This window comes from Salvelinus fontinalis, chromosome 25, assembly GCF_029448725.1.
Source record: "Salvelinus fontinalis isolate EN_2023a chromosome 25, ASM2944872v1, whole genome shotgun sequence".
NCBI lineage: Eukaryota > Metazoa > Chordata > Actinopteri > Salmoniformes > Salmonidae > Salvelinus > Salvelinus fontinalis.
Window position 1 is genome coordinate 31,592,392 of NC_074689.1, and position 14,235 is coordinate 31,606,626.

Genomic DNA, 14,235 nt, shown 5'->3' on the forward strand with positions numbered 1-14,235 from the left:
AGGATATGCATGTTATGAATAATTCCATTAATTAATTTGCCGAGATCTCCGTTTTCTGACCCTGGAAATCAGAGTGATTAATTTATGAGTCTCGCAAGTATTTCCTCATACATGCCTGTTGATTGCACTGTTTAGAGTTTATTTATTAGCTGTTTAATGGAAATGAGACTATTTTGTGACCTACAAATCAAGGCACCCTGGCAATTAGTCAATTTTGCATATCACCTTAACCCTAGTCATCTTGTCATCATGGTCTGTTGCAACCATTGGAGTCTGCAACAAGTATTAGCACCAAAATATTAGGGACTGTTTATTTGGGCAGGTATCTGATATAGGCCTCTTGTAGCCTAGTGGGAAGCAATGACAGAGCACTTGGGTAGGAAGGCAGGTAGGCTAAGGCATATAATCAGTTCATGACCCATATGATGTTAATAACACAGATGTCCCCTCTTTAATGATATGACCTAAGGCTATGACAAAAATACATGGTTTTGGGAAAAGTACCGTCCCCCAAAATGAGTTTGCTAGAAAAAAAATGCAGCCTCCGGCGTTGAAAAGAGATCTCTCCACTCTCCCCTTCGACCGAAACATGTTGCGAAAGGGAAAAGAGCAGTAAGTCTCTCCCATTGGCAGGGAGTCTTAAGGGCTTGTGATTAATTACTCTGGAGTGAAAAAGTTGTCAGCTCTTTGTATATGCAATAAATTAGAGGCTCCTGAGACGTTTACGCACACACTCAGGTGAGCGCTACGTACGTGGACATCCCCACTGCGCACCCCTTCCACGACCGCGCCTCTTTATAAATATTATCCCGACTTGGAGCGGCACGACTACTTTTCTCCATCTCGTATTGGAGCAGCAGTGGAGTCAGGGGTGCACTAAAGATTCTCTTCGCATTGCCTTGATGTCGTTACTCAAGACAAAGCTTTTGGGTACATTTGAAGGTAAGCTCTCCATATTTTCATCGACGTCATGGCTTGGAATAACTTCAAAGTAATATTATTTTGTTTCAGAGGGTGTTTTGATTTCTTGATAACAGCATCATCATCAAGCAGAGTCGGTTATGTAAACATATTAAGCTACGCGGTGAAAGTAGGCCAATGATGGATCATGCACAATAATTGGTAACGATTTACATTAGTCTGCATCACACCAAATAATGATGAAATTGCCACATATACAGTAATAGTGCTATTTATGATATGATTCACATTCTTATGTCAAATGGAACTTGGGAACGCAGCCTTCTAAGGGTAAGAAACACGTTGGCCTCAATATGATTATGTTCCCGTTTTATTGCAATAATGAAGGAACAATTAAATGCGATGATACAAATTCATCACAATCAATTTGCAATGTTGTTATGCCATGTTGATAGTGAACATATAGCCTAATGAATGCTTTATATGTATAATGTAAATGACCAATAGGCATAATTGGATACATAATTTGTTTCATTACAAACGTTCCATGATTCTTTTTCTAAACTCATGAATATTCAATGGAATGTTTAGCCATACACAAGTTCAAAGTGCACACACATTTCAAGGCAAGGATGAAGATTTTGTATGCCTATTTATTTTCAGCAACCTACGTGGCCTGTTACAGATCTAATGCATTTACGCACACTAATCTACTGGTGAATAGGCCTACATTAACGTACATTTTTTTTGTAGGCAAATCTAAGGTTTATTCAAAAAAATTAAATACAGATAACTTGTTTTCTTTCAATCTTGGTGTTTTCAGTTTGTTTAGGAATTACACATCTGGAATTGTACATTCATCAACAAGACATTTGTTACCCGTCAGGTTAATAAGTGCTCCCTATGGTTGGAAGACAGACGATCCGCATGGATAGTGGAAATGGCCCTGTGACAGTTATGGATGAGAGTCCCACATCCAGCCCCAGCTCCAGTCCTGACATGCTGACCACCGACAGTCGGCGTCCGGAGGCCCTGCAGCTCTCCAGGGTGGTCCATGCCGGTGGGCTCTGTGGCAGAGGACGGCCGGCAGCAACCAACGCAGCGCGGGAGAGGAGTCGAGTGCAGACCCTGAGAAGCGCGTTCCTGGAGCTACAGAGGACTCTGCCGTCGGTGCCACCGGACACCAAACTGTCCAAGCTCGACGTGTTGATTTTGGCCACCACGTACATTGCCCATCTGACTCAGACCTTGCAAGAGGAAGGGATGGATGAGGGAGATAGCACTAGACAAACAGAGGCCTTACGCTCGCTGAAAGGTGATGGTTACCTGCACCCTGTGAAAGTAAGTAGACCCGGCCATTACATTTAGATTTTTAATTAATTTCGAAATGACATTTGAAACTAACCTGACAAAGTGTTTCTGTGTGTAATAATTGTGTTGTGGTGCGAGAATTGTATTTTCAGCTCTATTCGATATACCACATAATGGAATAAAAAATCATGATAATATAAAAATAGTAGGCTAATAATAACAACAACAATAATAATAATTTACATTAAATTAACATTAAAATTGAGCATATAAGATAACTCTGGTCTAAGGCCTAAGTGATGATACCCTAATCATGAACATGAAATGGTCAATCATGCAGGCATAAAATGCATTTATTAATACACCAGTTTTTATATCACACAGATCTTTAACACGAATAGGCTTCATCGTATGATTAATTATTAATTCAATGATATAGAGCGGAATTGTTATTATTGGTTATTGAAAGCACCAATTTGCACCATAAATTATGTTCAATTAAATATTTAAAGCAATATCTTACATAATTTCTCATTTCTATTTTCAGGTGCATTGAAATTCGTTAACTGCACTCACTAGAGGATGTGTTCTCTTTCTTTTCTATCTCAACAGAAGTGGCCGATGCGATCCAGGTTATACGTCGGAGCCAGCGGTCAGTTTCTGAACAGTTCAAAACAGACAGAAAATCGAGGTGCATCATCGTCAACCTCACAGACATAAATCTATCCATTGCATAACTTCTCATTCAGACGACCATTAGTTATGAAGATTATTTCAGCAGAATCCACCTATGAGGACTTTTAATGAACAGCAGACCATGGTTCGTCGTCTGACATTATACTTTTTATTTGTCAAACAATTGAAGTATCTGCTTTTGACGTTTCATATCATGTAAAGGGGGCAGTCACGAGACAGTCAACTCTTTTAATTGTAGGAAACACATTGTAAATTAATATATTATGTGATTATGTATATAACATTTGAGAAAGCTTAAATAGTGTTTCTCTGTTGTTATTTTGGCCTTGCTCTGCTCTGTTTTCTGCAGTTATGTTGTTAGAGGTATTACCGTGTATATTTTTATTTTATTTTAAATTCCATGTGTTGGGTAATGAGCTTTCGGGCTTGACTTGTTGGCTATGCACTTTCAGTTAAAACATTTGTACTAAATGCATGTGTGAATAACTTAACATCTGTCATGTGAAGTGGTCTGTCAGAATCTCAACAATGGTAGGAGCCTCTTCATCTCCCCTTCTTTCTTACGTTACTTCTTTCTTACGTGAATGGTTGTAAATGTGTTTGTTGATAATGGCTTGAGAAATAAAAAGAATACATGTCTCCCACTCCGTAGGTTGTAAATACGTTTACTGAGATGTATTAGTTGTAAGTAAATAAACATGTTCTCTCATTGAAGACAAGCTATATCTTTTAACAATCAAGAGGGATTCCATTTTATTATTTGCCTAAAAAGGAATTATGAGTAAACATTCTTTGGAAATATGACTTTTTTTTGCATGCATGTGCTGACTCAGACATTACATATATTACACTGAAAAAAATATAAACGCAACATGTAAAGTGTTGGTCCCATGTTTCATAAGCTAAATTAAAAAATCTCAGAAATGTTCCATACACACAAAAATCTTATTTCTTACAAGTGTTGTGCACACATTTGTTTACATCCCTGTTAATGAGCATTTCTCCTCTGCCAAATTAATCCATCCACCTGATATGTGTGGCATATCAAGAAGCTGATTAAACAGCATGATCATTACACAGGTGCACCTTGTGCTGAGGACAATAAAAGGCCACTCTAAAATGTACAGTTTTGTCACACAACACAATGCCACAGATGTCTCAAGTTTTCAGGGAGCGTGGAATGTCCACCAGAGTTGTTGCCAAAGAACTGAATGTTAATTTCTCTGCCATAAGCTGCCGCCAACATCGTTTTCGAGAATTTGTCAGTACGTCCAACCGGCCTCACAACCGCAGACCACGTGTAATCACGCCAGCCCGAGACCTCCACATTCGGCTTCTTCACCTGCGGGATCGTCCCAAGTAGATGAGCCTGGCTGCCAAGTGGGTGGGCCTATGCCCTCCAAGGCCCACCCATGGCTGCTCCCCTGCCTAGTCATGTGAAATTCATAGATTAAGGCCAAATTAACTTATTTCAATTGACTTTGAAACTGTTGCATTTTGCATTTATATTTTTGTTCGGTGTAGTTAAATATACTTTACATAATAGTTGTGTCTTAGAATGCTTCTTGATAATCATGTTTTGGTGGTTTTTATTAGACCTGTTATGTATTTTACACAAATGCACAATTTTGCAACCAAAACACACTCCTCATAAAACATTTTTTTCACGTCATGACCATAGTTATGCAAGGCACATACATGGAATGTATCTTTATAGGCCCTAAGCCTATTCATAATACAAAAGAGTATTAGTGTGTTTTATAGTGTGACTATAGGCCACTTTTGAGATAATTCAGGCATTATGAAGTTGAATTCGAATTGACCGAGATCAATTTAGAAAGTCCACTTTTATGTCTTCAGACACGTTACATTGCTGAAATGTGCAAATTGGTGACTTAGCCTAATAATTCAAAAGAATAACAAAAAAAACTGTCTCTCATGATAAAACTGTGTGTAGTCAGAGAGGAAGAGGCTAAATGATGGGTTTTACTCTACCCAAATCTGTTCACGAATTGAGGAATTTCTGTGTGGATGTCAATGAGCGTCAAAATTAGTCAAAAAAACGTTTAATTGGTAATTTGCTACGTGATAATTATTTGATCGAATAGGAGTTTGGGAATGGTTAGGTTGTTATGAATGCACTGATATAAGTGGACGCAGGTATTGGAGTTGTGTCTGTTGTCTTAGAGATACATTGAGGACTCATCATGGATATAAGCAGTTTTAGCATGGACATTGCCATTGAGGGCTTCCGCCATTTTAAAGTAGTCAACTGGATGGGGATTGCTATGAGTTGAGAGCAATCAGCCAATGAAGAAGAAGAAAATGGAGATAGTGTAAATGGCACTGCGCATGCTGTCACAGACGCTTTGATGGCACAGATACAAAGATGAGTCCTATTCTGTTGGTCACACGCGTATCTGCCCTTTCATTGGCTATAATGGCCCCACCTGATCTCGCCGGTCACTTAACTATAACTATGTCACTATAATAGACAATCTTTTGTGTAGTGTGATTTTGGTAGGGTTACTATCTGGGATCCTTGGGACGTCCATACCGTAACCCTAACCTTACTTTCTACCTTTACCTAAATCTAAACCCGTTCAAATTCAAAGGGGAAACGTCGGACACGGGAAGTCCCAAGGATTAGTGCCTGTGTGATGTGAGCTCAGACTGCGCATGTCTATAAACTGGAAGTCATTTTCTTTCTTTCTCTCTGGAAGAAGAACGGAGGAGGACGCATGGAGCCTACGTGCGCTCTCACCAACATTACTTTTATGACAATTACTTGTTGAATTCCCCGTTTATTCAACAGGTAGGTGGCTAATAACCTTAGCTAGTCGGCTTTATTTAATAATATTGCAAGTCGGTGTTTTAGCTAGTGCGATTTTTAAACGCTGGCTTAGGTTAGCCCTGTTAGCTAGCTTGAACTTCAGTGCAATGTTACCGGCGTAGAAATTCAGATTAAGACCTTTAATGTTTTCAAAATAACTTATGTTAAATACAATTGTATGGTTATCATGGTTCGTAGCTGTTAGTTAAGCGGTTAAGCGAACCGCTTCTGCCTAGCTCACAGAGCTCGAGGGCCACGAATCCCGACCACGTGTTCATTGACCGCAATAGTTTGTAGGCCCCTCAATGTAGCTAGGCCAGGCAAAACAGACTGGTAATATATGAATACTGGCTGTCGAAATGTGTATCATTATTGTATTTTTATTATCATTAACTAGTACTCATAGTTAGGTATTTAACCACTGATCTCCCCACGTTTATGCTCAAAATTGGAGCAGACAGCCAACGTTAATGCAGTAATGTGTCGGTGCATGTGGGCTGGTGGTAAAGCAATTATTTATTGGACGCTCACCCAAGTTGCCGTTTTGGAGCCTACTACCAACATGTCTAGTCATGTGAATAGAATGGATCCGTAACATCACATGGTCAAAGAAAGTCATGACTCGACAATTTGTGTTAAACTGTTTGGGCATTAACGTCCCCACAGTATTGTAATAAATCATACTGGCAGCTGCTTGTCCCAGATCCGATGATAAATGGTCCCTTTGGCATTTGGGCCCCTATTGTTAGTAACGTTACTGTCCACCGAATCTGACCAGGGTTAACGGGTCATAGGCCGCGGTGGTCTGGGAATTGTCTTCCCAATGACTTCATTGGGATTCGCGGCTTTGGCCCTCCAAAGGAGTAAAGGTCTTGGTAAAAGTCGTGACCTGCTGTTGAACCTTCATAGCAGAGGCTGTAGTGTGCGCGCTGGGCTCCCGAGCTGTCATGTGCCCCATGACCCGAAGTTCATCACTCATTGTCGGTCTGAGTGCATTGGCTATTCCTTCAGTACAGCTTATCCATGCAATATGAAAATCAATAATTCCACAGTTCTAAAGGGCAATTACTTGAATTTTCGATGGTGCAGAAGGTCTCACACTTTTCAATCACCTACGTTACACTTAACGATCCAATGTGGTCATTTTTTGTTCATCTGACCAGATTGTGGTGTGGCTGAGACCATGACTATATGAATCTCAGAACTAACTGAACTGTGAATTTGACAAACCCAACAGCCGTGTAAGCTGACTTATGGTGTAAATGTGTTTTTGTTTATCTTGTAGTTGGATGGAGACTAATGGTTCCAGACATTCATACAGGCTTTTTTGTTTCCCTCAGGGTGAGTTGTCCAATTTTGATCCAATATTTTTTTTGCGGGCCAAGAATGTGCAATACTTCTCTGGTCTGATAGTACTGGAGTTGTGATGAGTTATCATTTTGCCGTTTACCCATCTGACTAAATTAGGTTGCTGAGATTGTGACTAACTGAACCACCAGTATTATCACTGACCATACCACTACTGTCGTAGATGTGATTGACTATTCTTGATGCAGAGTTAATTGTCATTTCCCCCCTCACAGGTTCTGTGTCTTTCAGGGATAGATGGTGCTGGATGCGTTACTGTGGTACCGAGGTGCGTCCATACCTAACTCTAAGCTGTGCTCTGCTAGTCAGTTGTTTTGCTGGTACTGTGATGACTTCACACTTTTGCCGTTTACCCATCTGACTAAATTGGGGTGTTGAGACTGTGACTAACTGAACCACCAGCATTATTCTAAGGAGATAATACATTTTCCAAACCACCATCTCTGTTGGAGACCAATGATCATCAGGATAACAATGAGTTTCTCCCACAGACTTGATGGGCTGGCAGGATGCTGAAGACGCTGTAGGAGGATCATCTAGTCTTTTGGTGAGTTAGGTCTGCAACTGTACTCTGCCACGTGCCTAAAGGGGGGGTGGTGCAGGAACACAATTATAATTTAGTGTACTACAAATTGACAATTAAGCACATTGTATTTGAAAATGCCTTGATTACATTGAGACATGATCACATATATTTTTATTTGTGGGGATACTCAGGTTTCCTCAATTGAATGTGTTTTTTAGCTGAATTCCCAGTCATTTGTGTTGTACACTTTGGGGTGTTTCCTGTTGCTGACCCTTGGCCTATACCTTTTTCTCCACTGCCATTAACCTGCCAGTATACAACTATCCCAATTGAGTTGGCTGTTTGACATCTGTTTTCCCTTTGGATAATGTTGATACTGGAGTTGTGATGAGTTATCATTTTTGCCGTTTACCCATCAGACTATTCTTGGGGTGCTGAGAATGTGACTAACTGAACTACCAGTGTATTCTGACATGTTTTACATTACATCTATCAAATGATATTAATTTGAACGTGTGTTCTTTCCTAGATTTGATTGGCTAGCATGTAGACTGAAGAAGTAAATCTTGCCCTGTGGTGAGTTTTTCCTCCTGTGGGCCAAACCTGATGTGTACGTCTTTTGTCGAAAGTGCATGCAACTGTAGTTGTGATGAGTTCTACATTTTGCCGTTTACCCATCAGACTAAATTGGGGTGCTGACAATGTGACGAACTGAACTATCAGTATAATCTCTTGCATATTTTGCCTAACTACAATCAAATGATATGCTAATGGACTGTTCTTCGATTCTAGATTGATGTTCCAGTATGAAGATCTAAATCTCAGCCCTATGGTGAGTTTGAGGGCTTAACATAGCCAAGAAACTGTTTTCCTTGGGTCTGTTCTGCTACTGGAGTTGTGATGACTTCACACTTTTGCCGTTTACCCATCTGACTAAATTGGGGTGTTGAGACTGTGACTAACTGAACCACCAGCATTATCATTGATCATTTAATAGCTAAACCTGCAATCCCTGACAAAATAAGGTTTACCAAGACTTTTGTATTTTTATTGTGTAGGTTTGTTGGACCTTCGGTAGATTGTCTTTTGGTGAGTTTCTTCCTGGTTTGAGGTGTCAACTTAGAACTGTTCAACCATTTTACTGGAATTGGGATGCCTTTTCTGCTGATTTACCCTCCTGAAAACCCATTCAGGTGAATTACCAGCACTATAAATAAACTTGTACAACGTTAAAGTAATTTTGTTGCCAGCAAATCTAATTTAACCTTTTATTTATCTAGGCATTAGTCTTAATGATTACAGTTGATTATCAATTAAGAAACTGGTAATTTACTTTAGCTGTGTTTGACTATTGACACAATCCTCAAGGTTTGTAAGGTGGCTCATGTACTCAAAAGTTAACCCGTGACACCTAAATATCCTTTGCCCCTTTTCAAAACTTTCTTGCCTGGCAAAAAAACAACCATGGTCTCAATGTGACCATGTCTACATAGTAAAAAAAAAAATCCTGATTTTATTCTGCCCTGTTCATTATGATACATGTTATTAAAAACTACTTTATAGTACATTGTGTTCTTCTGGCTTCATTGAAATATTTATCAAATGAGAACCTTACATAATCACCTATTGTATTGTTTAGGAACCAACTAAATTTTACTGTGAAATTCTATTGTAAGCTACTTGTTACCTAGAATAAACCCTAATCTTAGCGCTGAACCATACGTAATGGAAGTTTACCTAGCTGTGGTCCTGGTCCTACTCGGTGATGTAGGTGTCGACTAAAGTGTAGGATGCTCTGAGAGCTGCTCCGGAGTCGGTTCTCCTATGGAGCGCTTCCAGGTCACAGTGACATAATGAGCGCTGAGGCCTGTGGGTAGAGGGAGAAGTCCCCAGACACACTACCAGGATCTCTTACTACACAGGCTATAACTAAAGCAAATACTTTGATGGCCAGGATACTCTTGGCTGTAGCCATTACTAGAGGGCCCCTGTAGAAATGATCCTCAAATAAACCATAGGGATCGATTGGACTGCTGTAAATACCAATGGTGCAGTCCTGGGGGGGCTTGTACTGTCAGTTATCTGGGCTGTGTGTTGAAGGTAGTGGTGATTACAACATTTTTATAGCTGCTACGCTCTGGTCCTGGGTGTTCTACCATGTTAGAGGAGTTTTCACATGGTGATCACTGTATCCTCTAATAACTTGCTCAGAGGCAGCTTACTGTGGGCCTCAGCAAGGGAGATCCTAGGAGTCAAAACACTAAAGTAATACATTTTATTTTAACTAGGCAAGTCAGGTAAGAACAAATTTTCCGGACGACACTGGCCCGATTGTGTGCCGCCATATGGGACTCCTAATCAAGGTGATGCAGCCTGAATTCGAACCAGGGACTGCAGTGACGCTTCTTGCACTGAGATGCAGTGCCTTACACCGCTGTGTCACTCGGGAGCCCATATGACTTTAATGGGACATTTGTGAAAGTTAAATATATTGTTAATGATTCTGTTTGCCTGAACATGTCACAATTCAAAAAGAAAAGCAGATTTTTACTGTGAAATCTTTAACTGTCAATGCACATTAACTACAAGATAAACAACGATGAATAGTGGGAACAGGCGTTCAGATCAGTGATGTGCTTTTTATTATTTTGTGCCCCTGATGAAACGGGGTACATTTTTGCTGTTGCTTTTCAATCTGACAACACAAAAGATTTCCCAAACTATGTAAGTCTTGAGGCAGGTACACCATTAGGCTCTATAAATGGTGTGCCACCTTGTGGACAAATATGGCATTAGAGAACACTGAAGTGCAGGTGCTCTAGACAGCAGATCCGACCAGCTTGTTTACAGCTGCACTAAGGTCTGATTAAGACACTGCGGAGCTGGTGAGACATATGGCTCGGAAAACCTACCTCAATCCAGGGATGAGAAATGCATTGTACTCCGAATTGTCCCATTATCCCAACTGTTACACGAGAACGCCTGCTACCACATTGGTACCCTTGGATCTTCTATGCTACAGGGCTCAGATCTGTCTGGATCACCTGTGTGGGCCAAGAGCTGTGGGAAGGAGAGCACCATGCCGCCCCCACCCCCAGTTTAAACAACCGAGCACTACCAAAGATAAGTCAATGTGGTCCGTCACAGAGCACTTTGGGGGCATCTAATAGTGTGCATATGTATTTTCCCGACACTGAATCACGAGGCCAAAGGTTTCAGCGAGCTTCAGAGGAGAATGGACCTTCCTGGACCAGAACTGGGCAACCCCCCCACCCTCGTGTAAAAATACTATGACCTACTACCTTAACATTGAAGTACTGTATTCATCAGTACTATCTTTACCACTACCGTTTCTTGTCCATCCTGGATTGGTGCTGAAGCCAAAGTAGAGGGGACCTGAAGGCATCGTCTATTCTCGGGCTGGGTTTGTTTGGGCAGCAGCCTGTGGGAGCAATTGACTGCTTCCTCTGGAAAGAGTAAATAGTCTTACCTTCCTGTTTTGCCTACATAAAGCACACGCCTAAATACACAGTTGGCTCTGAGAGATTTTATATTTCTGCAGTCCGGAATACATTGTCTTTGTCAGTGCTGAGTTCTACTGGCATTGTGGGACACGATAAAATGCTTCAAATTGCTCACTTGGAATGGCGATGTTGCAGAATCACCACATCAGACAACACAATAGTGACATTCATCGTGGGCACATTTATCAAGCGATGTAGTCCAATACATTTGAAATCATAATGTAAATTGAACATTAATGAACACCACAGTGAAAGCCAACAATGACCAACCGCTGTTCCCAGGACTACACTGTCAGTCCTGGGGGTCTTGTTTGAGGGGGCTGTGGACTGCCAGGGTGCTGAAACTGGATGGGAAAGGACATCTGTTTGTCAGCATCCACTCTACACATTGTGTATCACAGGAGGTGCCATAATGTTTCTTCATTGCTTTGACAAGACAACACATTAGCTAAAGCTGAATAAGACTGGCTTCCAGGCTACAAAGTAAGCAGGGCTCAGCACCTGACATCGTGTCCTTACCGCATGGATGTTGGCCGTGCCCGCTCCGTGCTCATCCCGAGACAGCGAGGCATACATCTCCCCTGTTTCAGGGTGTCTCACCCCATTGCCAGCCAGACCCAGGCTGTACGTCATCAACCTGAAGGCCAAATCAAACAAAATGCGAACAAGCATTGCTATGTGTAGATGCAAGAAAAAGACTTGCTTTCTAATTTGAAGCGCATGCTGCTTTTGACGATGGTGATGCTCTGCCCTTCTGTTTTCTATCATTCACTACCGTGCATTCTAATTCCAGTGTGTACACACGTGTTCCGTTTGATTTGGCCTTAAGACGGGGTAACGGAGGGTGATAACTTCAATATAAGCATAGTACATTTTTACTGTATTTCAGGGAATTTGGTCAATGAGTGATGATACTGCGTTTCCTAAGAACTTAGTTGATTGATTGATTGACTGACTGAATGATGAGCTGTAGTACTTGTCCAGTTTGAATGTGTCAGACGTCAGGGCTAGCAGGTCCAGGTAGTGCAGTGAGTCTGGGTTGTCCTTCCTGCCCTGGACCAGGCTGAGCAGCAGGCCCAGTTTCAGGCTGCTGTACAGGCCTGGAGGAACCACAGCAGAGCCAAACGAGTTAGCCACGATGGCAGAGAACCTCCAGGGAGAACAGGCTGTGGCCGTCAACAGGGCCTGGAAGTTACAGCTGATGGTGCCAGGGTATCTTACTACTGAGGTGTGACATACAAAAAAGTATGATTGTATGTACTTGTAAGTCGCTCTGGATAAGAGCGTCTGCTAAATGACTTAAATGTAAAAAAATGTAAATGTAAATGTAAACATGTTGTCAATGCAAATATTGTATAGTACAGCAGAGGCTGGTGGGAGGAGCTATAGGAGGACTGGCTCGTTTTAATGGCTGGAATGGAATAAATGGAACAGTATCAAAGACATAAAACATGGAAACTGCGTTCGACTCCGTTCCATTAACTCCATTCCAGCCATTACAAGGAGCCCGTCCTCCTATAGCTCCTCCCTAGCCGCCTCGTATAGTATAGGCATGTGACAGAGGTAATACACAGACAAGCACATGAATGTTCCCTATGAATGGCTTTCTCAGAGAAGCTGAAAACAAGGCCTATAGATTAGGAATAGGATTGAATGTAAACTGACGTACCACTGTAAGCATGCATATAGGTCCTTACACTCAGCCTCCCACTGTGGAACGCTATTGGCCTCCACGCTCCAGGTGACCTTCAGCCACTGGTTGACATGGGCCGGTATGCCCAGCACCCTGTACAGACGTCCAATCCTCATGGAGTTACACAGCTCATCTACATACAACATTACAAGGGAAACAAAACCATAACACTCAGGGGGGTTGTCTTGCTGTCTCCTGATTATTTGAGGAACATGCAAGGTACCTACACGTCAGAACAAAGATCTCACTGTGTGCATCGTGCGACTCAACTAATGACTGTTTCTTACACTTATTAACATATATGTTTAGTAACGTGAGCTCGTTGTGTTGAATTCCTCCAGAAGACTAGGTCAACAGAATATGCAAATACTGGCACTGAGAATCACTGCTCTCTCAGGGGGTAATGGCTGGACAATGTTATTGGAGGGGACAGGAACACCTAATATCTCACCCAGGGGCACTACTGCATGGCTGGCTACTCAAACGCCTGTTTATTTTCACTCTTCCCCCACTGGGGTTGGGCCCCAAAATTGTTTGTTTTCAAAAAGGAAGAGAACATTCATAAATGTCTAAGTAACCTTTTCTAAGGAGATAATCGAAGTCACATCTATTGAAAACAAAATCATGACTTGCAATACAAATCAAATGTTATTTGTCACATGCGCCGAATACAAAAGGTGTAGACCTTACAGTGAAATGCTTACTTACAAGACCTTAACCAATAATGCAGTTAAAATGGAGTTAAGAAAATATTTACTAAATAAACGAGTGTCAACAACAAAAAAGTATAACAATAAAACAACAATAACCATGCTATATACAGGGGGTACTGGTACCAAGTCAATGTGCAGAGGTACAGGTTAGTCGAGGTCATTTGTACATGTAGGTAAGGGTAAAGTGACTGCATAGATAAACAGCGAGTAGCAGCAGTGTAAAAACAAAAAGGGGGAGGTCAATGTCAACTTTGGGGCTTTCCTTTGACACCGCCTGGTATATAGGTCCTGGATGGCAGGAAGCTTGGCCCCAGTGATGTACTGAGCTGTACGTGCACATTACAAAATGTTTGGGCAAAATTACCATTATGATAAATTTACCAGAATGTGAGCCTACCTCTGAGAAACAGGGTGACAGACTGGTACCGGAGGGCCTGGGAGGATGGACTTTCAGGACATCCAGTGCTTTGACATGGATAAGCTCTACCAGATGCTTGTCGGTTTTAAACCCGTATTGTATTTAAACAACAGCTACATGTAAGCATGGCATGTGAGGCTACTTCATCAGATATCATTCAGGGACAGAGCCAATTAGTGGTGTCATTCTCACCTCCCAGCACATGGAACCACAGTGAAAATCAGAGATCCAG

The 14,235-nt window shown here is 41.4% G+C and overlaps 1 protein-coding gene and 1 long non-coding RNA gene across 2 annotated transcripts; both read left to right on the top strand.

The window, feature by feature from the left end:
• The first annotated feature begins 731 nt into the window (after window positions 1-731).
• Window positions 732-3,572, top strand: LOC129823123 (transcription factor 24-like). Its single transcript, XM_055881887.1, has 3 exons — window positions 732-942; window positions 1,808-2,262; window positions 2,845-3,572. The coding sequence occupies exons 2-3, from the start codon at window positions 1,825-1,827 to the stop codon at window positions 2,950-2,952; spliced, it is 546 nt and encodes a 181-aa protein (XP_055737862.1). The 5' UTR covers window positions 732-942; window positions 1,808-1,824; the 3' UTR covers window positions 2,953-3,572.
• A 2,046-nt stretch (window positions 3,573-5,618) lies between these two features.
• On the top strand, window positions 5,619-9,220 carry LOC129823124 (uncharacterized). The gene is made up of 7 exons (XR_008754575.1): window positions 5,619-5,743; window positions 7,047-7,102; window positions 7,345-7,397; window positions 7,621-7,676; window positions 8,185-8,231; window positions 8,448-8,487; window positions 8,714-9,220. It is a non-coding gene; the product is annotated as an uncharacterized LOC129823124 (long non-coding RNA).
• Window positions 9,221-14,235: the final 5,015 nt, after the last annotated feature.

Coding starts and splice junctions, on each gene's coding strand:
- LOC129823123 (XM_055881887.1), top strand. CDS start 1,825: ATGGTTGGAAGACAGACGATCCGCATGGATAGTGGAAATGGCCCTGTG. Junction 2,263..2,844: donor GTTACCTGCACCCTGTGAAA/GTAAGTAGACCC, acceptor CTATCTCAACAG/AAGTGGCCGATGCGATCCAG.